The 26,229-nt window shown below is 43.8% G+C and overlaps 1 protein-coding gene across 1 annotated transcript in view; it reads left to right on the top strand.

The window, feature by feature from the left end:
* Nucleotides 1-16,639, top strand: part of zc3h3 (zinc finger CCCH-type containing 3) — a 77,068-nt gene extending 60,429 nt beyond the window's left edge. The window contains exons 7-12 of the mRNA XM_030083064.1: nucleotides 117-272; nucleotides 790-856; nucleotides 6,347-6,478; nucleotides 13,397-13,554; nucleotides 13,671-13,813; nucleotides 16,466-16,639. Of these exons, the coding sequence (XP_029938924.1) occupies nucleotides 117-272; nucleotides 790-856; nucleotides 6,347-6,478; nucleotides 13,397-13,554; nucleotides 13,671-13,813; nucleotides 16,466-16,497 (688 nt within the window). The 3' untranslated portion in view covers nucleotides 16,498-16,639. The remainder of the gene's footprint in view (nucleotides 1-116; nucleotides 273-789; nucleotides 857-6,346; nucleotides 6,479-13,396; nucleotides 13,555-13,670; nucleotides 13,814-16,465) is intronic.
* Nucleotides 16,640-26,229: the final 9,590 nt, after the last annotated feature.

Genomic DNA, 26,229 nt, shown 5'->3' with positions numbered 1-26,229 from the left:
AACCTTCACAGGGACGAGGCATGAGGCCTGAAATGTTAAATTTAGCTTTCTTCAGTCACTACAAGCTGCTAATGGCTGATCATAGATACCTGTGGTTTGTCTGTTTCCTGAACCAGCCGCGCCGTCCAGCGCAGTCTCGCCATCATCAGACACGCCCGTCAGAAGAAGCAGCCGAGGCAGTACTGCATGTACTACAACCGTTTCGGCAAATGCAACCGCGGCACCAGCTGCCCCTACATACACGACCGGGACAAGGTGGCCGTCTGCACAAGGTACGCTAAACATCGCTTGACCTCCAGTGTAGTCAGAAGATGGACTGGTAGAGGGGTACAAGGGCAAAGACGCACAGTTTGGAACAGTTCCATTCACTCATCAATGAATATGTCTGGATATATGTGGGACAAATGGAAGGATGCACGTGTGGTGATTAGATGGATGGATGTATAGATGGATACGTAGAGATATATGGGACGGACATGATGGATACCTGTGGTATGAACTGATCAGCATGTTAGTAGACAGATGATAGATAGGTAGATAGGTCGGTAGGTCGGTTTGGTGAGTTGACACGTGTGTGAACACTAAGTAGTTGAATGTTTATCTCATCCTGGTGAAACCGTAAAAGGTCTATTGCACTTTTCATCGAACTGATTAAATTGCGGTTTAGTTTTGAACTGAAGAATGTATCTACTAATTGCATTTAACTTGTGTAACCTCATGCACTAACTTTCTGATCCGGTTGGACGTTTGTATAGTTGGTTTTTCTCTTCTTCTCTCTTTGACTTGCAGGTTCCTGAGAGGGACGTGCAAGCAGGCAGATACATGCCCATTCTCGCATAAGGTGGCCAAGGAGAAGGTAACCGAAACAGTCACTCATGGCCTACATGTTGGACAACGTAGTGCTTTATGGGTTTTCATTGCAAAGGCCAAGGAGGTACAGTGTGTAGCTATACCATGTCACACACTGTTGGGTAAAGGCATCATGGATCAGATGAACTCTCTTGGCAGAGCTCCTGTTTCCATGGGACAGGAAGGAGTGGGAAAGACATGGCCTTGGGGGGGATTGAGTCGGTGGCTTATGGGTAAACAAGCTGGCTAAATGTTAAAAGACATGGCTTTTGTCTTTAAGGTCATTATAAGGTCTCTTGAGGGGTCAGTCTCTTCAATGCCGTGTGTGTGTCTCTGTGTGTGCGCATGTGTATGTGTGTGAGACAGAGTAACGCGATGAATTAGGTTTTAAGTTTCAGTTTTCAAGAATTGTATTGTTATAGATATAGCAGCAAAGCCACAATTCTATAATGAATTTGGAAAATTTGCAATGACATTTTATTTTAATTCATCTCTACACAATGGTCAATTAAATAAAACCTTAACATGCCCTTATAAAGATGTATGTACCATTATACAATAATATATACACATCGATAAGCACGTATACCCATGAATACACACGTAAGTCATTATTAACATTAACCATTTTTCACACAGGAGAATATAATCTTCCTCTTGTACACATGCGCATATACGTACGTCCACGCGTATATCTGTACAAACACGCACACGCAGCGGTTATTGTGGTACAAGCAGTACTCGGTACTCAGTACTCAGTAGTCATTACTCCCTGAAACCATTTTCCAAAAGCGGACCGTGTCAACAGTGGCTTACTTAGTGATGTTAAAGTGTTGCAGGAAAGCCATGTGATTGTAAGACAGGCTGATAGAAATTAACTGACCCTTTTGCTGAAAACAGATTGGAAATGTGTCTTTGGTATTGTGTGTGCGTCTTTTAAACCTTATTCCCTGAGACATTATAAGCTAACTTCACACAGAATTTTAAAAAATATCTTGAAGCCTTCACTCGATGGTCAAAAAACAGTTTTGTTGTTACTTTGTGTGCGTGTGCGTGTGTGTGTGTTTTTGTTTTGTTTTTTGCAGAATAGTCTCATAATTTTTCCAGGTATCTCTAAGCTTTCTGAGTTTAGTTTCCACGACTGTGAAAGTATTAAAAAAAGGCCTTTAGCGTGTCAGTCTGATCTTCATCCAGGTTGATGTTATTGCTGAGCAAATGCTGTGAGCCCAGGCTGTGTCTGACCTCTGGTACTGCTCGGCTTCTTCTTCCATGCGTCGCAGAGATCTTGACGAGGGGTTTATCTGAAGAACAGAATGGATGGGTTTCTTTAAAGCCAAGACAAATGGAAAATATCATACTAGAGCCACACTTTGCGGCAGACTGCGCCGTCGTGAATCACACAGAATCAGCTCGACAACATATTGTTGACAGGTTTGCTGATAGAATCCTGTTTCTTCTGGCTCAGTATCAGCTCGTGCCAGACAGAGGAGCTATTCCATACGTGTCCCCCCTCAGCATGGCACCAGCCACCCATTGCTATTGCTGGAACACAGCTTAAGACCGTGGGTGAATTTAAATATCTCTGCTGCATCCTCTCTCATAACAGCTTCCTGGACAGAGAGATCAATGCCAAGATTTCCAAACCCAGCCAGCACCCAGGCAGCCTGCAAGTGTTCAAACTGAGTCTTTACAGAATCCCGCAGAACACCAAGCTCAAGGTGTACGTGAGAGTCCACATTTACAGTGTGGTGGCCTGTACCGTATACCGTTCTCACGTTTGGCTGCTGAAATACTCGCTTCGCATGTGTGGCCTACAGTGGTTCAGAGGCATCAAGTGGCAGAGCAAACAGCCAGCGACAACGATGAGGTGTGATCCACAGAACGAGGAAAGCCCAGATTGACCAACAGCAGCCGGAGGAGTGTGATCATTCCAACTGGCATGCCCTGAACTTCTGGCGCAAATTCTGTAATTGGTCTTTTAACTATTTTTTCAATTAATTAACCACGCTATGTAGCTACTTAAAAAAAAAAAAAAAAAAATCAAATGTGATTATTTTATTTGTGTTAATTTTAGTAACTGTCCACAGGTGCATTTTTTTTTTTTTTTCTTAAATCTGACATCCGAATGCATCACCTCTGTCATGCTTGGCAGCTGTATCACTTCCGGGCCTCTAACTGATGTCTTGATAAAAATATGCTTTCCTTCAGTCACAACACTTTTAATACAGGACAGGAGACAATGCGTATTGTCTGTCTACACGCAACCCTTTGCTGCACACACAGGCTCCAACTTGCTTTTAATTTGTGTATCAGCCATACTTGAATCATATTTAGCATCGCTGGTGTGTGAGCCCTGAAACTCCTCAGCATGTAGCGTGTAGTGTGTAGTGTGGTCTGGAGTCACGTAGCTGCACCTGATGGACCACAAGTTTCATTCCATGGTTTGACCTCTCCTGAAGTTAAAACCAGACGGACAGGGCAGCTTGGTCACAAACTTTCTCTTGTTACTCAAACAGTTCAGCGAAAAGTCTTCCTGAAAATACTTCACATGAGGTTTAAGCTGTGCAGTTGTTTTATATGCCCTCGTTTTTTTTTTGTTTTTTGTTTTTTCCACCGCTGCTAATTTAGACATTTGATCAAAGTTCAGAATTCAGCTTTCTACTCCGATGCGTTTCATATTGACCATGAACGGGATGCAGGAAGTCGATGGATGTTGTGGACATGAAACGACGAGTCGACTAACGTGAAAATGACTTTGAAGAAATTTCATTGTCGATGATGTTGAGTACGTCGACTTGCCACAGCAGCTGTAATGCACATCTCCACACAACTCTGAAAGAAACAGACGTGACAACATCCTGAAGCACATACCAGGTGAAAGCCGAGGGTCCAGGTGCCTCGGAGCAGTTTACCTGCTCTCTCTGTGGCTGTACCAACACATCCTGCATCACAGCCACTTAACAGCCCACTACTGCACGTGTTTGTCAAGTAGTGTATTCAAAGCCAATTCAGTTGTACGAGGGGTAAAAAAAAAATGAGGTAAATTGTGTGTTTTCTCATATTTTTGTGTTTCCATTTTATCTGGAATTTGTTGTTTTACTGAGTCTGAGCTCGCTGGTGTCGTTAATTCCTCTGTACGTTTTAGTTCAGTGCCTCCACCCAGCTTAATGTTCGCGTAAACATAAAGAAGGTGGGCTTTTTTAGAGACAAACAACCCTGCAGCAGGTGCTCTGCTGCCTCACCCCAAACACACACACACACACACACACACACACACACACACACACACACACACACACACACACACACACACACACACACACACACAATGCACTGCACTGCACTGCACCTGTGTCAGTTGTCACCCTGCTGCCTGAAAGTGCTGAGAGCCCAGCTGTCTGTTTGTAATGCCACCTCTCCAACAGTCCCCCGTTACCCCCAAACCTTCAGCCCCTCCCTCCACAGGATACACTCTCTCTTATTTCATGTACAACCCTGAAGCAGGACTGTATGCGAGTGGTGGTGGGGGGTGTGATGATATGAGCAGAGGTGAGGAGGGGGAGGGGGTGGTTCAGGGTTATGCACCCAGCACCCCTTCGAATTTGATCCCGACACTAGTGTGGATAGGCGAGCCTGAATCCTGAATCCTGCGAACCCCCCCCCCTTCACTACCACAAATACTTCGAAATCAGATATGCCCAAGCCAACTCCCCTGGCATCCCCCCCCCCCCTTCCCTCCCCAGCCCTCCGAGCCTCCTCCACCACACACACACACACACACACACACACACACACACACACACACACACACACACACACACACACACACACACACACACACACACACACACACACACACCCGGGAACATCACCCGCCCTCACAGGTCCAGCCTGCACACACATCCAGAGCACATAAACACATCATGAGAGCTGGACGAGCTGCAGCCTGGATAAATATTTCTGTAGCAGTTAATTAGGTAGAACTGATCCCAGCTCAACAAGGTGGAGTCCCTCTCACTCTCCGCCTTCCCACCCTCCCATCCCTCTCTGCCGAGCCCCCGAGCCCCCCTCAGAGGTATATTTAGAGCGGCCTTCGACCAGGCTCGCCCCTTGCACACCAAACGGCAGATCCTCTCCCTTGGTACACACACACACACACACACACACACACACACACACACACACACACACACACACACACACACACACACACACACTCACTCACGTTGTCAAGATACACATTCACTCTCACTCCACTGCTGTCAACTGCAATTAAGGTCATTTAGCTGCTCAGTGTGACAAATCGCTTGGCGCACCGGACACATCTGAAGCGCACAGGATGGCGGTGTGGTTTTAGAGCCGCATGTCTGTTTACAAAGTCATGTGAACCCATGTAACATCAAGCTTTCAACGCCACTTCTCGCTTCTCCTCTCTCTATTGTTGTTGCTGTCATTTACATTCAGTTAAGTTTCTCAGTGATGCACTCACATACACTCCTGATGCACAAACCACGATCGTGTTTGTGAAACTTTGGAAGTGCTACAAAGTGTTTTTCAGTCCATGACTTCTTAATTTAAACTGTTTATTGACTTTTTGCCCTTTTTTAGGGGCTTATCATGTAATTTAGAAAGACCACATAGACTAGTGCAGTCAAGCGATTAAAATGTTTTAACTAATTAATCACAACTCTGACCACAGTTATTTGTGATTAATCGCATAATTTGTACAATTGACATCAACACATAAAATTACCAATTTAATACGCAAAATGTCTTTATCTAAATCTTTTGACTGAAATGGAGCAGTGTTGCATCAGAAAATGCTCACCAATGTGGAATTGAACCATCCACCCTTCTCAAGTTGAGATGCTACAGGCCCATTTCCTCTTTTGGTGTTGATCAGTACAGAACATTATCGGCCACATGAGGATTTGGAACATTTTCAAGCTTCAGAAGAAAAATCTAATCCTCGTAAATCACCTGGACTGCACAGAGATGAAAAAAACATTATCTCAATGACAGTAAAATGAGTTTTCTTTTTTTTGGCACAATTGCTAGCCCTAACCCTAATTATGTGATTAATTGCAATTTTAGAAAATTAATCGTTGACAGCCTTCAATCAATTAATCACAGTTAATGCAATTAAAACTGACAACACTATTTCATAATTAATTTTATGTTTAATATTTTATAATTAAGAGTGGTGTTCATAAGCTTGTGTGGTTTTCTCTCAGTGTGTCCAAACAGCTGTTATCAGTGAATCTGGCCATCATCAGAATGGAAAGTCCAGATAAACCACAAAAAGACAAACTGGAATAAACTGTTACTGTTCAAATGGAACCGACTGAACAAGCAAACTCTTTAAATGAAGTCACGTTACTGTTTGAGCTTGAAAAGTCACACTATTCGGTTGTTGATGGAATGTGGATTTGTGATCGTTGTGTGTGAGACTCGCAGCGGTTCCTCAGGTGAACGTAACTTTTCTCTTTTTTTCCAGATGCCCGTGTGCTCCTACTTCCTAAAAGGCATCTGCAACAACAGTGATTGTCCTTACAGTCATGTGTACGTGTCCCACAAGGCTGAAGTGTGTGAGGACTTTGTGAAAGGCTACTGTCCCGAGGGAGAGAAGGTAAAAACACACAGAGGCACATAAAATACATTTGCCCTATAAAGTGATGTGTGATCTTCATTGTCAGCTCACACAGAAATCTACCAAGAAAAACCACAAGAGTTTCCGTTGTATTTCTGTTGTTGCATAATAATTAACAGTAGTAATGAAATGTAGAGAGACTCTGCTTGAAAATAGCTTTGGAACAAACCAAATCATTGAATTCCGGTGTTCCAATCACTTCTATGGCCACAGCTGTATGAAATCAAGCAGCTCAGCGTTCAGACTATTTCTACAAACATTTGTGAAAGAATGGCGTCGCTCTCGGGAGCTCAGTGAATTCCAGTGTGGTGCAGTGACCGGAGGCCGCTCGTGTCCAGCTGGGTCCAAGTTGCACAACGCAGAGCGCCAGATACAGTGGCGTAAAGCACAACACCACTGGACTCTAGAACGGTGGAGAACTGTTCTCTGGAGGGACCAGTCTCACTTCTCTCTCTGATAATCTGATGAGAATCTAATCAAGTTTGGCGGAAGGGGTTATGAAGTGGGCTCGTTTTGGGAGAGTTAAACTCGGTCCCTTACTTCCAGTGAAAGGAACTCAGAAAGTTGTGATTTATGCCAGCTTTCTTTCAATTTTCAGGATATTAGAAAGGAATACATGCAATTTTTTTTTTTTTTTTTTTTAAGCGCACTAAATGAGTGACCTGCCAGTTGACATAAAGAAAATCAGAATCATGGAAACTGTCATGGGAAGAGTGATTAAAAAGAGCCAAGTGAGAATCCCATCTGTGATGGAGACAGAGACATTTGAAGGGTCTCATATGTCTCAGTACATACAGGTCAACACTCAAATCATATCTTATACACACACAGATGTATACACACACATATCCATGTACCTGTACATTTCACTTTATTCTTTTTCTATGTGCCTACAAGAACCTGTAAACATCTCTGTGTTCCCCACTATTTCAGGCAGGCTGCTTCACTGCCTCAATTTGTACAGTAATAACAATTTGCCAAATTTGTTTCTTGCATGTCTTTTCCTCGCCGTCAGTCCAGACTTGCAAACTTTTTTTTGTCACTTTCCGATCCATTTTCTGTCCTTTTTTTAGTTTGTAATCACTACTTCCTTTCACAGCACTACGTAGCTTTATGAATTGATTGCAGTATAGCAAAGTTACAGTACAAACAAAATGGCACGCAGTTTGATTAGAGGGATCAAGCCTGTCTGCATTGACAGCCGAAAAGAAAAATCCTCTGCGATAGAGACGTCCTTCTGCAAGGCTCCTCTGAGGTGCAGGGCGAGGATAGTGACAATTACAGGTCCTAGCCGGTGCATGCACATCTCAGTATACATGCAAAGAACAGAGGTGGACAAACTGTATTACTGTCATATGAACCTATTTATATATGGACGTAATTGTGTATACACACACACACACACAAATACACATTGACATGAATACAAATCAGTGTATGCACAAATGTGATGATAGTCGCACAGATATCATGTTGCACATCCAAAAAAAAAGAAAAAAGTATACGCTTTTTTAAAAAAAAGCCCAGAATGTAGCTCTTTTTTAGAGTTCTGAAGTCTTGTGCATCAAACCAGCGTTCAGCTCAGGTCACCGCCAAGCTGTGGACGCCGCTCGGCTGAAGATCTTTGATCGCCTCCGATAACCTGCCTGCACGTGTTTGACTTGTACCACTTTGTCAGTCCGACTGGATAAACTGAAATGATGGACGGTGATACGCTGCCATCATTTTTTTGGCCTTCGTGTCGCTTCTGTCTGAACAGAGTTTGATTTAGCGCTCCGCTGAGGCCGCGATCTGCTCGCAAAGTTCCTCCTTTAAGCTGCGCTCTTTATCTGAACATACAGTCGCAATGTATAACATGTATAAAGTTCCACTGGAGTTAAACTGAGGCTTAGGTAAATAAGTAGTTTGGTAACCAATCCTCCCCCTCCACCCTCCCCACATACACATGTACACAGTGACACACAGGCAGGAACAGCTGCGGCGGGTGGTGGTCCATAATGGCATAACTGTAGTGTCTGAGTGACACATTGAGGGCCTGATGGGTAACCGAGACCCACCTACACATGACTCAAGACACTCGAGTCCACTCTGCGCCCCCCGCACACACACACACAGTCACTCACTGTCCTCATGCCCACCTTACGTACACCCTCTGCTCCCGTCTCCTCCGCCCCTGTCTCCCAGCCTCCCTTTGTCTCCCCCCTCTCGCTCCCCTTTCCCCCCTCGTCTTCTCCGTTTGTTTCTGAGCGACGAGTGTGAAACAGATGCTTTTTCACACTGTCAGACCTCATTTAAATAGCGCACGGGGAAATGAGGATATAGAAAACAAAAGGGATATTAATATTTATTCTATTAGCTGAAGTGCTTAGGTCTGTGATTTTTTTCCCCCCCCCCCATGTGTGGCTGTTTGTGCCCGAGCATGTGTGTTTATGGAGCGCTGCGCTGTGAGGCTCCAGCGGCTCTATGATGGATAGCAGGCAGTAATTATAGATGGGAAAACTGCTGAGGGTGGCACTATGAGCCAGGCAGGCAGACACTCCAGCAGCTCAGGGGTTAAGTCGGCTCCTCGCCTCCATCCTCCTCCTCCTCCTCCTCCTCCTCCTCCTCCTCCTCCTCCTCCTCCTCCTCCTCGTCCCATCCTGCCTCATCCCAGCTGAGAACTGTCTTCACTTCCCTAATTGTCCTTTTTGTTCTTTCACCCACGACAGTCACTTAGACCAGCTTTTACCTGTTTCACCTTCTCTTTCATTGAACATTGACCTATCAGTAACCAGGGATTTATACCGGTAACCACCGTCTCCAGCTTGTGAACGGCTGGCTTTCATTGGCTCCTCCTGTCTTCTTCGCTTTGAACCCTTCAGCCTGTTTGTGAAAAACTACTGAATGATCTGATATTTGGCCAAATACCAGCGTGTCACGCTATTCCTGAAGAAAAGGCCACACCCTCTACCAGACACCTGGTAATTTGTGCTGTCTGTCTTTATTTTAGCCTCTCACTGTGTTTTACACTCAGGATGCTTCTTTATGTGCATCATGTCCATTTTGTATCCAAGCTCCACTGGGAGTCCTGTTGAGCGCCCACACTGTTTTTTTGTCTGTGTGTTAATGTAAAACTTTGATGTAAGGATTACAGACAAGCTTGGACTCATCAAACAACCACACACACACACTATGGAAGGTGGAGTGTGGACCATTGCGGCATACAGACCTAAAAAACTGAGTTACATCTGAGTGAGACTCATTCATCAGTCAAAGCTCTGAAAAGGCTGCCTTGTATGTGAACGTTTCAGTGGCGCAGTGCTTTTATGATAAAACACAGTTTGTGCAAGTCCAGTCAAGATGATTAGGTTCCTTAATTTTTTGTGCCAGAAGCTCCACCTTTGCCTCAAAGGATGACTGTCGATCCCAAGTTGGGAACCACGATGTTATTTGATGAAGGATGAGTGATGAAATCCAATTGGAGCAAGATGAGATGAGAGCTTTAATGTTCGACTTTCTAGAGTCAATCTGACAGTGATTGACAGTCCCGCTGTGGTCTCATTCGAATGAATTAAGACGTTTTAATGTTGATAGGATCACACCCCAAATTCTCCGAACTACAGTTTTCTCAATCTTTTCACCCTGTAATCTTCATAATCCATCAACCTGTGCTCATTTATTGTTCGCTTGCACTCGCCGTGAGTCGCTCTCGATGAGTGTTGGCTTAATGCCCAAGTTGTAAATGCATGTGAGGTTCCTTTTTTCAATTTTACTGTCTTTTCCATCTACCTTCCTCCCTCCTTTCTTGCTTCTTTTTTCTCTCTCTCTCTCTCTCTCTCTCTCTCTCTCTCTCTGTCTCTCGGTAAATGTGCTGACTCCTCCTGGTTTTGGCCCAGCAGAGAGCTCTCTAATAGGCCCCAGAGACGTCCCGGCATTCCTTAAATCAAGTGGAAAATTGTTAACTTGGTGTGGGATAAAGATGTTCTGTCCACTTTAGCTTTCTCCTCCCATTTCTTCCCCCCCTCTGCTCCTCTCTCTCTGTCTTTCTTTGAAAATGAGGATGTATGCTGATGGAGCTGTGGGAAGGGGACTCAGCTTTGCAGATACTTTCTCTGACACTCTCAGTAGTTAAGTAACTTGTTACATTGCTCTCTGCCAACTGTGCGACAGTTGTCTTCAAAACCCGTTGTGTTGTTTACAGTTGCAATTAGACACGTTGAATCCCCTCAACGTCAAAAGACTGTGGAAAGACAATGAAAACTTTTGACAACCAGAAATATTTGACTGTTTTAATACACATCACGTATCTTCACACATCTTCGTATGCAAAAGTCTGAAGCTGTGTTATGCATGATGGCCTGCACACTGAACTGCCTAAATCTGACTGAGGAAGTGACGGACTGAGAAGAGACCTCGCCTTCCAGGATCTTTTTCTCAACCAAGCATTAGTGTACTTTTAGGACTGCTTTGGGATCTTTGCCTTTATGGAGAGACCAATGATGGTTTCATTTTGTCAGGATGGTGTTTTCTGCTCATGATCTTGACTTTTCACGTGACAGGCAGAAGAAGAACATGCTCGCTCCAAGCCTGGACTCTAATATCCATGCATTTAATCTCAACCATTTATGTCCAACTTTGCAGACTTTGGTAGGAGTTTTTCATTCACACACTCATACGTACACCCAGACCAATTTTGATTGTTGCCTTGCAAGGAACTCAACCCTTCAGCTGACATACTGATGTTGTTCTTCATAATGTGTGATTCCAACAGTTTCAGCCTGGCAACATGGCTTTCATAAACATGGGTATGGTTGTAAATCTCTGTACTCAGTGTCAGTCTCCAATGAATCAGGTAACTCTAGATGTACTCCAGTACCCGAAAATAACAAGGATATCCTGCCAATCATCTCCACTCTCCACCAGTGTGTCCTGTGCAGATAAATGAGTCAAGCAGTTGTTGTAGTGACATTTATGTACAGGGAAAAGGCCCAGCAGGAAAGATCCCTTCAGTCCCCCGCCTTTTGTCTGAGTCGGAGGCATCTAACTCGGGTCTGAGTAGGAAAGTGCAAGGCCCCTATTGAAAATGCTCAGATCATTGCAACTATTTTATCTCTACTGAATTATGCTTGTGTGTCTTTTATATGCTGATGTTGATTTCCATTGTTCAACAAATTGAAAGCTCAGAGTGAAGGGAGTCCAGTTCTCGGCATTGCTGTGAAGATGACTGTTTAACTGAAAGACATAAGAGAGTGTTATCAGTTGAAATTATAGAAGGAATGGTTTGTGCCTCAGGTGGAATGAGTGCTGAAGTTCATCACAGACTTGATTGAGTGGGAGAGGACTGACCTGCAACGGCACATCTGACAGGTTACATCAGACCCGAGCCCTCCAGGTTCACCGGTGATGTCCTGCACCAGAAATAAAATGTCGTGGCAGACTCCAGCGGGCAGACCTGATTTGTTGAGGGAAACCTCGTGTGAAAACCACAGCCCTATAAGATGATCCACTGAAACATTTGACAACGAGCTGATCCCAGGCCGCCCTGGCACCCAGGGGTGCAGGAACATGGGTGTGAGGGCGGCGAGAGGGGCTCCGATGGCAGCCAGTCAGGACTGCTGGGCTCCACAGAGGGTTGAACAAGAGTCCACAGTGTTCCTGGAAAATCGATCTGCAGACCCCTTCTACCCTAACACACACACACACACACACACACACACACACACACACACACACACACACACACACACACACACACACACACACACACACACACACACACACACACATAGACACAGATACAGACACAGAGACAAACATAGACACACACACACACACACACACACACTCCTTGCAGCCTGCAGCCCACAGTGAATATAATTAGCTTTTCTGACAGGTGGGAGGGATCGGGTCTCGTGGAGAATGAAGCTACCAATTTACACCCGTATTACACTGTCATACACACTCACTTGCAAACATGTGAAAGCTCGCTCTCTCATGCACAGCGCTCCCCAGAATGACACTAACTGTGACCCACTTGCTCAACTTGCACGTTAAAAAAGAGGGTGACAGAAACACGGTCCTTTAAGCGTATTAACTTACAAAGGAGTATCGAATTAAGTACCTAATCAGGAGGTGGGCCGCACTTTTACTGCATGAACTCATGTCTCGTAAGTCCAGTGAGTTGTGACAGTCGACGACCACGTCTCAGAACACGCCCCCCAACCCCAGAGCTTTCTTTCAGGATTAGTAATTAGTAGTATTAGTAACAGGAAACAATGTGCGTGTTCATGAAACTGTTTGTGTTACTCGGATAATGACTAATCAACTCTTTTAAAATGAGGGAAATTCTGTTTTCACATCCTTGATTTGAACCACACAACGGAAACCTTTGACTCTTTTAGTATTCGTTGTCATTGCTGTCCTATAGACCAGAGTGAGTTTACTATGGTTTGTTTGTTTGTTTGTTTGTTTGTTTATTTGTTTGTAATCAGGATAGTTTGACATTTATGTACACAGATGTTCCCATCTCACATATCACTTAGAGAACAGAATGAAATCCATTTCTTGAACAGATCGATTATTTGCAAATTAAACGTTCATACTGTTTTGTGTCCGCATGCTTTTCTCTTGTGTGTGTGTTTGTGTATGTCTGCATGTGTGTTTCAGTGTCTTGAGTATGTACAAGCCCTCATACGCTGCTGGGGAATGAAACTGGTTTGCAGGACTCATGTGACAGAGTGGACCAAAGCAGACGTCCTCACAAGGGAAATCCATGCGTGTTTCGCTGACTTGTTTTAGGATCGGGCAATTAGCAGTACTGAGTTTACAGAGGGCCTGCAGAAGATGAATGTACGTCAGTGGAACGTCCCGACGATGACGCAGAAACTGTGCATGCATGTGTGTGTCTTTCACATCCAGTGTAAGAAGAAGCACACTCTGGTGTGTCCGGATTTCTCAAAGTCCGGCTCGTGTCCTCGAGGGTCCCGCTGTAAGCTGCAGCACCGCCAGCGAGTCAAATGCAGCAGCAGCAGCTTCACTCCTCCAGCCAAGAAAGCCCGCAGGGAGCCTGTAGAGAGGTCAGAAACACAGATTAATGACAGTCGCGCCAATTAGTACCGATACAAATCATCGCCGGACTAATATGACTTTGGTCATTGTTGATCTTGGCTACACTTTTTTCCCTCTCTCATAGGCCTCATCTGTCAGTCATGATACCAGAGGACTCTCAGGCAGCTCAGGGGACGCCCAAAAGGAGCTCTCTGGCCCTGCCATCCTACATCTCCCTTTCCAGCTCTCCAGAGGAGGCGGATGCACCAGACACTCTGCCAGTCAAAGGTATGAATATACAGTGTGTCACCCAACAAACACGGAGCGTCAGAGTGACCTGAGGCGACAGGAAAGGCCAAACTTTACTGTCAAACAAGGAAATAAAACCAAACGTCATTGGTTCAGTTAGTCGCAACAAGAGAGAGATGGAAATTTACTGTAATAAGTCTTTGTCCTGAATCTGCCAAAACACAGCTAAATGGTGATATATATCTCCCCCGGAAATATAAAACTAGGTCTTAAATGTCTTTAATTCTCTTCTGTTCTGCTCACATGTAATAATGAGGCTTGAACTAAAACTGAACATAAAACTCTTTGGTCTGAAATGTTGACAAGTGCCACCTGAAATTAGACGTTTGCTGATGTAGTAGAGTCCGTGGCAGTCATCGGTGACATTTGGATAGTTTCTTCATTCAGCAGTATTTGCTGGAAATCCACAAATATTTGACCTCTTTGATCAGTCGTAGTAATTTCACCCCAGTGTGACGTGATCCCCACAGAGGCCAGAGCACCTGCTAATGCTAACAGCTTCCTGCGTCCAGGTTAGAGTGAACTGATCATAAAGGAATTCAAGCACTTATATGTGAGCTTGGTGTTCTGATTCCAATCCCAAAAAAAATCTTTAAACCTTCTCTTTGAAATTCATTTTACCTGTTTTGTTTTTTTTTTTTTCCTGCAACTTTGCATACATTGAACACCCTTTTTAAAACCCTGATATGTTCCAGTTCCAGGCATAGCCAGTGGCTTTTTTTAACAGATGCATGATTAAACTATTTTTCCATACAGAATTGTTGCAAGTCTTCTCCTACCTGGATAAGTGTTAATAAATGTTTATTCACGTACCATAAATAACAAATGAGCTGATTTTGTCTACAGCTGTGTTTATGTGTACAGAGTCTACTACCACAATCAAAGCCATGGGAAGGGCGAGGTAAATAAGGCAACATTCGGCGTAACTTAAACCAGCCATAACGGCCTGTGGTTGTGTCATGTCATACAACAGCGGCGTTCCAGAATTAAACCAGTTGTTGACTCAATGGGTTTGATCATTTTGAAATCCTTTTTTTTTTTCTTCTTCTTTTTTTTAATTGCCAATATACAGTTGGAATTCCACGTTTTTTGTCTTCTGTCACATTACTTTCCTCTTCTGGTCAGGGTTGATGTTTCCAGCTGTGCTCTTAAAGACGTAATTGACAGGAATGATGGAGAAAAGTGGGACAGCTCTTAATTCCAGGGATTGAAGAGTGGTGGTTAGTCTGAGCTGGAGACTGGTAGCAGTGATCTGAGGTGTGTGTGATGATGCTCAGGGGACGACTAATAATGCTCCCAGGACGGAGATAATAATATTTAGGTTTTGGGCCGGATGGAGGCACAGCTGAGCTCTCTGTTGACAGACATGACAGATAGAGGATTAGAAAAGAGGCTGCCGCCTCTGATCCCTCCCATTCCTCCATCTCCCCCTGCTTCCCCACTCCTCATTTCCACCACCAGCATTCAGCATCCACCTGCCGCTGCCTGCTGGACACACACACATAAACACACACACACATTTATAAAAATAAAGTGTGTGTGTAAAATGTAATCGCCCTACAATTTTGCATTGACAGAGCACTACACTGGTTGGGGCTCAGAGGAGTAAGAAAAGGAAAGAAAGATCAACAGACAAACAAACAAGTTGACATCAGATGGCAACTTAATCCACTGGCTGCAGGCTCGACGGGAGCATGAAGCACAAATCAGACCTCCAGTTTCCCAGAGAATGTACAGACAAGAGAGAGAGATGAAGCACAGACGACAGGAGAGAGAGATGAAGCACAGACAAGAGAGAGATGAAGCACAGACAAGAGAGAGAGATGAAGCACAGACGACAAGAGAGAGAGAGATGAAGCACAGACAAGAGAGAGAGATGAAGCACAGACAAGAGAGAGATGAAGCACAGACGACAGGAGAGAGAGAGAGAGAGAGAGAGAGAGAGAGAGAGAGAGAGAGAGAGAGAGAGATGAAGCACAGACGACAGGAGAGACAGTCTTAGACGTCAGATGTCGGGGTGAATGTACGAAGAGTCAGAAAAGAAGCTCGCTGGTTTAGAAAGCCTCCCTACAGTCTGAACCTCAAGTGTCTTAACTCTGTTAACTGATCCAGAGTGATCTGAACCGGCTCCAGCTGTGGCTTCATTAGACAGGAAGCTGTAAAACCTGCCAGACGCAGAGCCCGTGCTCGCCTCCCAAACTGAAACTGATATCCGGTTGTGCGACGCGGAGCCCCCGGGTTTGTGCTCTTTAAGTATTACTAATGACACTCTGCTCCCGGCTCTCACACTCTGCACCGCCCAGAGCCTCATTAAAGGTGGAGCTCAGCCAAACAAGCTCCTTTTCACTTTGCATAAATTAGCTGTGGTACAATGTATCACTGCCAGACGGAGCCCTCACACACACACCTTCATCCATCCCCTTCTCTTCCTCGTTTACTCATCAGCTGAGATGTCATCACTCACCGTTTGAGCCAGATTCTTGCTTCTTCTTTTTTTTTTCTACATGCAGCAGATCTGAGTGAGTTCCACTCCAGCGGATCCACAGTTTGTCAATTTAAACCTGTCTGTTTGTGTCATGTAATTTCTGCAGCCGTCTCCTTTTCGTCTTCATCTTCTGTGTCTTCCCGCAGAGAAAAACCTGCAGATCAAACCCCGTCTCTGACTCCCCGGCGCGTCGCGGGACTGATGGTGAGAACGACCGGATGTTTGAGCCTCTGTCCTTTTCCCTCTCAGCGATTTCACTCAGGTTCCCAGTTCTACTATCATCAAGTTTTATATATTCTAAAAGAAGCAATAAAGGTTTTCAACCCCACCAGCGTGTTGAGCTCAGTGTTGTTCCGGTGTTTATGGGTTGCGAGCGTCACGTGACCCGAGCGTGTTTGTGAGGGCAGTCGACGAGAAGGTGGTGACAGAAGCCTCTCGCTTTAAAGGCCCGAGACCAGACACATGAGCACACACTGACTTCACCCAGCACGCTCTGTCTGTGTGCGTCTGTTGGTTTCTCATTTCATGTGTGTGTGTTTCTCTCTGATAAGTAAAAACAGGCACGATAGCAAAAACTAAACCACAGATCTGAACCGTGTAAGAGCCTTCATGTTGTGTACTTTCTTTAAAGCTTGTGTTTTGGTTTTTTTAAGTCTCATAGAAGAGAACAGAAATAGAAGTGTGGTTTATTTCATATAATCTAACAGAGGATTTTAGAGCTCTATATCCACAACGTGGAACATTTGAGACTGAAGTCTGTCAACGTTCACTTGTAGGGGACCAACTCTGTGAAGGTGAGTGTCTCACGCCTGTCCTCGTCGCTTTCAGTGTTTATGTTTTACATTAGCAAGCATGCTCAGTTGGCCTTACATATGAAGAAGATTCGTCCAGGTGGGGAAATGCTGCCCGCTCAGCACATGGAAGAGAGCGATCGCCACTACAGAGTGGAAGAACGAACATCTGCAGCGACTTTTTGCACGTTAAAGAACGCCGTTCTGTTGAGGAAATACAGCCGTGTCCAAGCTCTCTGTCAGTAGCTGGCGTAATTTACACTGAACTCCTTTAAAGAACACTTGATTCGTTTTGAACATCTCGGCACCGAAGTCATTTGCACCAACAATCGTTGCGTAATGCAGAAACAAAGATGAGACCGAAGTCAAACGGAGGATGTGAGAAGATGAACTCAGACTGAGCCTTCATCGCCTGACAGAAGAGGATTTTATACCCAGGTCACCTGTCACGCCATGGAACCGCTTCTGACACCTTAATGGTACACAAGACAGCCTGATCTTCTCCCTTATCGAACAAATAATCAGCTTTCTATCTCTTCATTAATAAAACTATATAAACACAAGACATTTCTTTTTTATTCCTCTAACACGATCAAACACAGAAAATGTTTTGAGGACAAAAATGGAATGAACTGAAATACAGAATAAGTAAAAAAATGTATTTTAAAAAAGTTTTAGGCTCTTTAAATCACTGTTGGATTGCTGAGTAAACGTCTGAAACCACAATACACAAAGCACAGATTTAGACGATATGAATGTGACGGTATGAATAAGTGTACGACTGGACTCTTTGTCCGTGCTGTCAGGGTTCTTTGGTTGAAAAAAGACAGAATGCTCGGAAGAGTGTGTCCTGCAGCTCAGCACAGGATCCTCCCAGGAAAACTCTAAACACTCTCTCTGTGTAAGTCATTGTTTGTCTTGGATTTCTACACCTCATTTGTACAACATGGTCACTGCAGTGACACAAGAAGTGTGTCTGATACTTTTAATCAACACAACTGTTAGACTGGGCAAGTGTGTGTGTGTGTGTGTGTGTGTGTGTGTGTGTGTGTGTGTGTGTGTGTGTGTGTGTGTGTGTGTGTGTGTGTGTGTGTGTGTGTGTGTGTGTGTGTGTGTGTGTGTGTGTGTGTGTGTGTGTGTGTGTGTGCGTTCTCGTATTTCTATCCTTGTTGGGGCCAAATGTCCCCACAAGGATAGCAAAACGTGGAACGACGTGCCTTGTGGGGACCTTTTTCCGGTCCTAAGTAGGAGAAACAGTGTTTTCTTGACCATGTTGTTGTTACTGAAAAAAGTAAAAGTGCAAAAACATTTCTTTAGGGTTAGGCTTTATTGTGGTGTGGGTTAGGGTTAGGGTTAGGGTAAGGGTCAGGGTTAGGGGCTAGACATGAATGGGAGTCAATGGAAGGTCCCCACAAGGATAGAAATACGAGACTGTGCGTGTGTGTGTGTAGAATTGGTAGTTGACAATATGTTTAAACGGTAGATCAGACTTATAAAGATTAGAGTCAGCATCCGTTATGCTTGAAGCTGAATGGTAAGACATGAGTTCACTCTTTTTTCTTAAAATTTTTTTTCTATATTATTATTATTATTATGATAATTATTATTATTATTATTTATTCGGTGCCGGCTGGAGGAGGATGGTCCAAAATGCCAAACGCCGCCTCTGTTGGAAATAAAGCTCATTGTAGAAACTAAAATGGGAAAAACCGAATCTTCCACCGCTCGAAAGGAGCGAAATCCGCAATGGGCACTGAGAAGTGAGGCACAGGGAGCACGGACGCCGAAAACACTGCAACACCGAGGCAGGAACACACAGACGCAGTGAACACACACAGACAGGCCGTCACATTCTGAGGCACCAGCTGACGACAATCACACTCAGAGGCACAGGTGACAGGCACCAGGGCAGGAAAAGCAATCAAAAGAGTTGGAGTAGCACATGAAACACACGAGACGAAACATGAACTCTGACACACATAACACACATACAGTGCGTTGCTCTACCTTACCAAACAACTTCCCTGGAAATAACGATTACACAGTGCAGGTGCACGTCCTGGGTTACTCTTGCTTTGAGGCATGAAATTTGGAAGTCCATCACATATTCTTTAAGCCCAAGTTGCAGGCACACCACTTCTTTAAAGACATTCAGCAACCAAAATATGTCTTGGTGTCATGAGCCGGCGACTAGTCTCGCCTGGTTTAGCTCTTCCTACCTTTGAAAACTGTCACCGGGGTCTAGTTGTTAGCATTTTGGCCTCACAGCTGGGAGGGTTTATGTTTCGTAGGTACAGTAATGTGTTCCATTTGTGTGCGTTTATTAGTTTTTGAATTCAGATTTAGGAGATTAATGTCAGATCAATTTTGGGTTCAATTTTCTTTCCTAATTCCACTTCAACATATATAAAGCAAGGGGAGGCATCAAAGCCCCACCTCAGACTTGAAGACCTCCTGCTGTACCGACTGAGCCACAGCTCCTCCAACTTTAAATCACTGGAAACAGACTCGGCTTCAGGGAGACAAAAACCATTTAAAACCGACAATCTGCTCTTGTTTCAGTGATGGGACTGAATACCTCGTAGACAAACAGTTTAACTGTTAAATACTCACTGAGTTCAATTTTAATGTGTTGAAATGACCAGTTGACGGCATGTTCTCACACACACACACACACACACACACATATACCATGAAAACCTCTCAATATCAATAAAACATTCTTTATTTTCCTAAATAAAAGCTGTACTGTGGCTGAACTCTCCTGCTGCTGCAGAACAAATCCACCCACAGCCACCAACAAAGCCACTTCAACTAGAACTTAGCATTATAAAACTTCCCTTGACTCCGACCACCACAGAGAATCTGTGCAGCACAGACTTCAGGAGTGTTTCCGATGATTAACAGAATGGATGGAGCCTCATGCAGAGGTCGGTCCTGAGCGCCGCCGGCGAGTCGGACTTCATGCTTTCACTTAACGCGTTCGTTTAAAGGCTGCGTCCCGTCACTCGACGTTTATTTATGGTGAGAACTTCAGAGCAGTCAGCTGCTTCCTGCTGGTTACTTCAGTTGATGCTGTCGCCGGTTGAACTGCAGTGAATGCATCGTGTGCGTGCGTGCGCGCGCGCGTGTGTGTGTGTGTGTGTGTGTGTGTGTGTGTGTGTGTGTGTGTGTGTGTGTGTGTGTGTGTGTGTGTGTGTGTGTGTGTGTGTGTGTGTGTGTGTGTGTGTGTGTGTGTCACCTCTCGGCTTGCTTCTCTCACAGATGTATTGACAGCAGCGAGCAGAGATGGAGAGCTCGACATGTTTCTCAGAAAAGGCTGGAGACAGGGAGCCATCACTCTTCTTTTCTCGCCACGCGGTTCTTCCCCCCTCCCCGTCCCTCCCCCCTCCCTCCCCCACGCTGCTCTTCTCCTGCGCTGAAGACATAAGTGCCTTAGACAGATGTCTGCTGCCTCTTGTCTAAAACCCTCAACGCGAGCTGCTGAGCTCGGCAAACTCTAATTAAGATCAATATTTCAATTTTTAGTAAAAGCGCACGAGATGGGGAGAAGACAGAGGGAGAGAAATCATCTGTCCACGGAGACTCGCAGAGACAAAAAGAAAGGTCAACTGTGATCCTTCATGGTGTGTTTGTGCAAGACTGTGTGTGTGTGTGTGTGTGTGTGTGTGTGTGTGTTTGTGTGTGTGTGTCAGACGGACTTTGTAAGAACACTGTTGTAGGAGTCTGTGGGGCTCAAAAACGGAATGACTGTATGCCGGTCGGTGGTGTGGATAAGATTCTCACCTTACTGCAAAAACACCCAAACTTTAAATGTGGACTTGGGCGCCGTTCTATGTTGAATTTGCATGTTATCCCTACGCCACAGAGACTTGTCTTATTACTTACTGCTAATATACACAAGTTAGTCGCTTTTGGAAAACTTGCTCCGAAAACACACATAAAAAAGATCAAATCAGGATTAAAACTCAGATTTACAGCCGTTCTAAGCGGAGGTAACTTTCAGTGACATTTCAGCCATTTATTGGATTAGTTTCACCTCCAAACATCATGTTTGTTGTTCTTGATCGCTCAGTGTGAAGTTTTGAATCAGAGACTTGGTTTTGTTTTGTTTTGTTTTGTTTTGTTTTGTTTTGTTTTGTTTTGTTTTGTTTTGTTTTGTTTTGTTTTGTTTTGTTGAGTGGTAATAACAGGAAGTTTGAGCCCGGTGAAGCTGGGAGAAACAAACCACTTCCTCTCCTCAGAGATTTTCAGCCTGAACAGAGAAGGACGACGGCTCTGCTGCCCTCTAGAGGCCAACACAGAGTCTTCAACAACTCCATAAAGATCATCAAAGCAAATTACGCCAGCTGAACTTACACAAATAAAAAAATGAGTTTACGTTATCGATCTTTTTAAGGGAAATCATTCAGTAGAAGTTTAGTACAACACACAAGTAATAAAGAACAATCCTCTTCGCAACTATGGAGCGGTCCACCCTGAATGGCTTCACACAACGGAAAACAATGATGGCACATGGACGGCACACATTTTACTTAACACTAAGTAAAAGGTCACTGCAGAGTAATCAGAGATGTTTTCTCATATGTTCATATGCTGAGATGCACAGAAACAACGTGGCTTGAATAAATCTGCTTTAATAAAACAGAATAATACAGATTTCCATCTATATATTAGTCATTAGGGGGACCTTCACTCGTCACTGTGATCACCTGACTCAAGTATCCGTCAAAAAGACACTTCATGTTTAGCCTTTTTTTTTCCTCTTGTCTACATGTGTGTCAGTTTCAGATTCACACTAGAATTTATCTAAACTTCAGTTTATCTAAATATCAAACCGGGACATTTAAAAGAGCGGGTGGACACTGATCCTGGTCGTATGGTTTCTTTCTCTGATTCCACACTGACTCGTCTCTTCCTGCTGTTCACACAAGGTGGAGACTTGTAACCTACCTTTCTAAAGCTGCTCCAGTCTGCAGCCTTGGCTTTTTGTTCAGCGTCGCTCACGCAGAACAACGCATGTAAGACATTCAAGAGTTCTTTACCATTCAGCATTAACATTTTCACACACAGCTTTAATCTGACGAGCACAATGTTTCCAGAACTGACAGAGAACTGCAAAAACTCCCACCGGGTCACAACTACGAAAGTGACACTCAAAATGTGGGAAAGTACAACTGTTTTTGTTTACATGAAGAATAAAAATGCTATTTTTTAAATGAGGAATAAAGAACGTAAAATAATAATTTCTTGTTTCAAGAATATATAAAGTAAAACTGTTAGATTAAAAGTTTCATTAAAATTAAAATAAGTGAAATCATCTCACTTTAACTTTTTTAAAGAAGAAAAGTATAATTATCCTTCTTTTTGAAGAGACATTAAACAAAAGAAATGTACCTATTTTTTTTTTTTTTTTACGATAAAAAAGTAACTTCACTCCTCTTTTTATAAGAATCCCATATTTTCCTTCTTCCAGTAACATTTTCTGCATCTTTGAAACCAAAAAAAGCCTTTCTGTCCCTCTGGGGAACAAACATGATTTCCTTACAAGCGAGGCTCCTTGGATGTGGTCAAACTCCGGCTCTCACAAGTAAGCCTCTGTGTCGACTCCACACACACACACACACACACACACACGCACACACACACACACACACACATATGTGCATGTCACACATCTCCTGCACAATTAAAGCTGATTCCTTTGCGGCCGCATTATTGACTTAGCGGCGGTGACAAAGAGCGCCGGGGCCTCAGATAACCCTGAGCCACCTCCTGTGGATGCTGGCTGCAGTGGCTCAAACAAAGCTTGATCCTCCACCTTGCTGATGTCCGTTTTGCTTAAGTCGGAAGAAGTGCGCTCGCAAGCGAAGTCCCAATATGCAAAGGCACAATGAAAACCCTGACTTCAAAAATTTATGTCTCAAGCCCTCGGCCGCAGACACTCCCCTCTCCCTGACAATGAATGGACCACAGCAGATCTTCTTAAATGTGCCGTCTGAATGCAGACTGCTTAGCTCGGCGTTTGAGGGCCAGCTCCTACTTATTTGATAAAAAAAAAAAAAAAGAAGGGAAAAAAAATCTCCTAATGACTTGAAAAACCCTGATATGATTTCCGTCCCTTCATCTCACACTCTTCTTTTCATCCATGCCAGCAGATTTGAGGCTGCTGAGGGGGGCGCGTATTTCATGCCCACTTCGGACTGGAAGTTAAGCTCAGCAGCTGTGCAAGGTGTTCCTGTCCACGTCTGACCAAGTTAAACTTACAGCCACCTGTGTTTTTCTGCAGGAAGGCAGTTTCCCTCCCGCGCAGATATATCACTCAGGTATCAGCCGAGGAGGCAAAAGGACTCCGTCTCCACTCCAGCGGAGGCACCCATACCTGGGAGGAGAAAAATACAGTTAGGTGGAACATAAATTACTCAGTTGATTCATTTACTCAAGTGAAAGTTAAAAAGTACCAGATGTGATACTTGAGTGAAGAAATCAAAAGTAATGCTCGATCCAAACGGTGCACAGGAGTTCCCAAAGACATCTCAGTATTTACTGAAGTCTCAAGTGTAGAAAATGTGTTAAAAATAAATAGTCAAGAAAAATATTAAAAAAAAAAAAAAAAAAGAACAAGGAAACTATTTGTACTTAATGCTCTAAAACCAAAAAAGATGCTCTGAAATCACTCACATACTTACACAACACAAATAGTACAAAAACAGGTCGACTGATACATAGGTACGTTTCAGTACTTTCAGAGTAAAAGTGAAAAAGTTGTGGCTCTGAAATGTAACTGGCTGCAAAAGTAAAAACATACGTACATTTTTATAGCTAACAGTGGAAAGAGGTGTTCAAAGTAGAAGGCAAAGCTGCTTGTGTAGAGAGCTCATGGTAAACAACATGACAGTACTGAAGTAAAGATAGATCTTCAAGCCCGCTGACAAGCCCAGAAATTCATTCTGTACCTCAAACTACCAGTTCATGTTTGAAAATGACTCTGAGAACATTACAGCACACTTGAGCACACTTCAGAACCTGAAGTAAAGTGAAAGTTAATGTTTAGTCTGAATGAGACACAGAGTTGTAAAATGTGGTCACAATGTGTGAAAAGAGACTCTGACAGTATGGACAGGAGGAAAACACCCAGGAGACGGAAAAGTACTGAGACTGCTGTGACATTTTATAAAGCACTGAAATTAAAAAACACACACACATTTTTGATCCCACTAGTGTGTCAGAAGTAGAAATAGTGAGTCTTCACTTATAAAAATGTGTTTTGTTTTGGTGTTATGTTTTTTTCTCAACAACAGTGATGCAGTGGTAACTAAAGCACCCAGGATTCAAGAGGTCATGGAGTGTGTGAACTTTCAGCTCCTCTGTGCCATCAACAAACACACTTTCACTTCAGGACTTGAGCTCCTTCACACTTTGGCACATGTCAGCACTGGTATTTCTTTCTTTAACTGAAAATGAATATATATATGGTGTGTGTGTGTGTGTGTGTGTGTGTGTGTGTGTGTGTGTGCTCATATTCATCAAACAAGTAAACTTCTTTGGATAAATGTGTGTCTTATCTGGTCATCATTGTGTAATAATTTTTTTCTTCTGTGCTTGAGCAGATTTCATAATTTAAACTGTTTCTGTTCTATTTTAACGCCACATCTTGTTTTTACACAAGTAAAGAATATGATTACTTTTACCAACTTTTTATCATCAGGGTTAAAGGTTTCTTTTCACTTATGGGTTCGTGTACATTCAGAACCAGAGCTTTTACAGACCTTTTTTTTAGTGCTTTCCACACACATTGCAGTATCTTCACTCTTACTTCTGTAAATGAGCGACTGAATACTTTTGCGGCTTCTGGAGAGGTTATTTACGTCATGTAAACCGCGAGTGAAGTCAGAAAAATTAAAATCAAAACAACTCACGTAATCCATACCTTCGACACGTGAACTTCACGTGGGTTTCCCTCCTTGCGCGCGCTTCGTCTCAAACGTCGTGTCGTCATCTCGAGACAGTTCAGAGCGCGCGTGAAGCGCAGGTATCGGTGTTCAGTGGCATTTGGTCAAACTTGCAGTGTGCGGTGACACGGGCTGTGGGCTGGGTTGCTCCTGGCTCCCTCCCTCCCTTCAGAATAAATCAAAAAGACTTATGTCCACACCAGAGACGCACGCGGCCGCGCTTAATTACCCCTGAGGGTCCGCGCGGAGATGAGTCTCGATGCAATTTGTGGTTAATTGCGAATGAAACCCACCAGGACGATCCAATCACACTTAACCCCGCGCGCAGCCACCGTGCGGCGTCCTCACGCGCCCCTCCCGCGGAAATGCGCATTGATTTTTTTTTTTTTTTCCACTTTGGCAGAGGTGCGCGCGGCCTTAAATCGATCCCTGATTGATAGATTTGGTGGTTTCTGGTGTCAGAGTCGTTCTCTGGCTTCCTCTGAGGGGCCCGCGGGATGGGAAAAGGTTTGAATAAGCCGTTTTTGATCAAGTTAATAAGAGGGAGGGTGTCTAACGAAGCCCCATAGTTCATAAGTCTTCGGTTTTGCACCTTGGTGAATGAGAATAAAGACTTTTGGCTTTCACACAGGGCCGCTCCAAGCCAGACGGGGGCCAAGAGCAAGAGGACATCATGAGACTCCTTGAATATAAACATGCACTATACCCACCAGTGTTCTGAAAGTCTCTAATTTTGTGCATTCCTGAAACTTGATAAATCGGCTGCTCTAAAAAGTAGTTGAAATATTAAAAATGTGAACTTGGCTGCTTATTACCTTTTGGAATACAAGTGGAATTACTTTACTAGTTACTGACAGTTAGTACTTTATTATCAGTTTCTGCTATAAATACTTTACTACGTGTCACTAATTACAGAAACATGTAGTTGCAGTTCTACTTTACTTACTGCTTTAAATGGTAGTAGATTTACTTGAATGTAAGCTAAAGATTAATACCTGCGTTACAGCTATAAATAGCAGTTTAAATTAAGTAAATTTATTAATTGATTAAAGTCAATATCCCAGTTATAGGTGTCTTTACTGACAGCACTGGACTGCAGTTGAAGTTACTGCTTTAACCTGTCTTGACATATTTCTTTATAAATAAGCAATTTATTGCAGTTATAGT

Source organism: Salarias fasciatus, chromosome 23 (assembly GCF_902148845.1).
Source record: "Salarias fasciatus chromosome 23, fSalaFa1.1, whole genome shotgun sequence".
In the NCBI taxonomy this organism is placed as follows: domain Eukaryota; kingdom Metazoa; phylum Chordata; class Actinopteri; order Blenniiformes; family Blenniidae; genus Salarias; species Salarias fasciatus.
The sequence above is the reverse complement of the archived record's forward strand: the minus strand, read 5'-3'. Positions and strand labels throughout refer to the sequence as shown.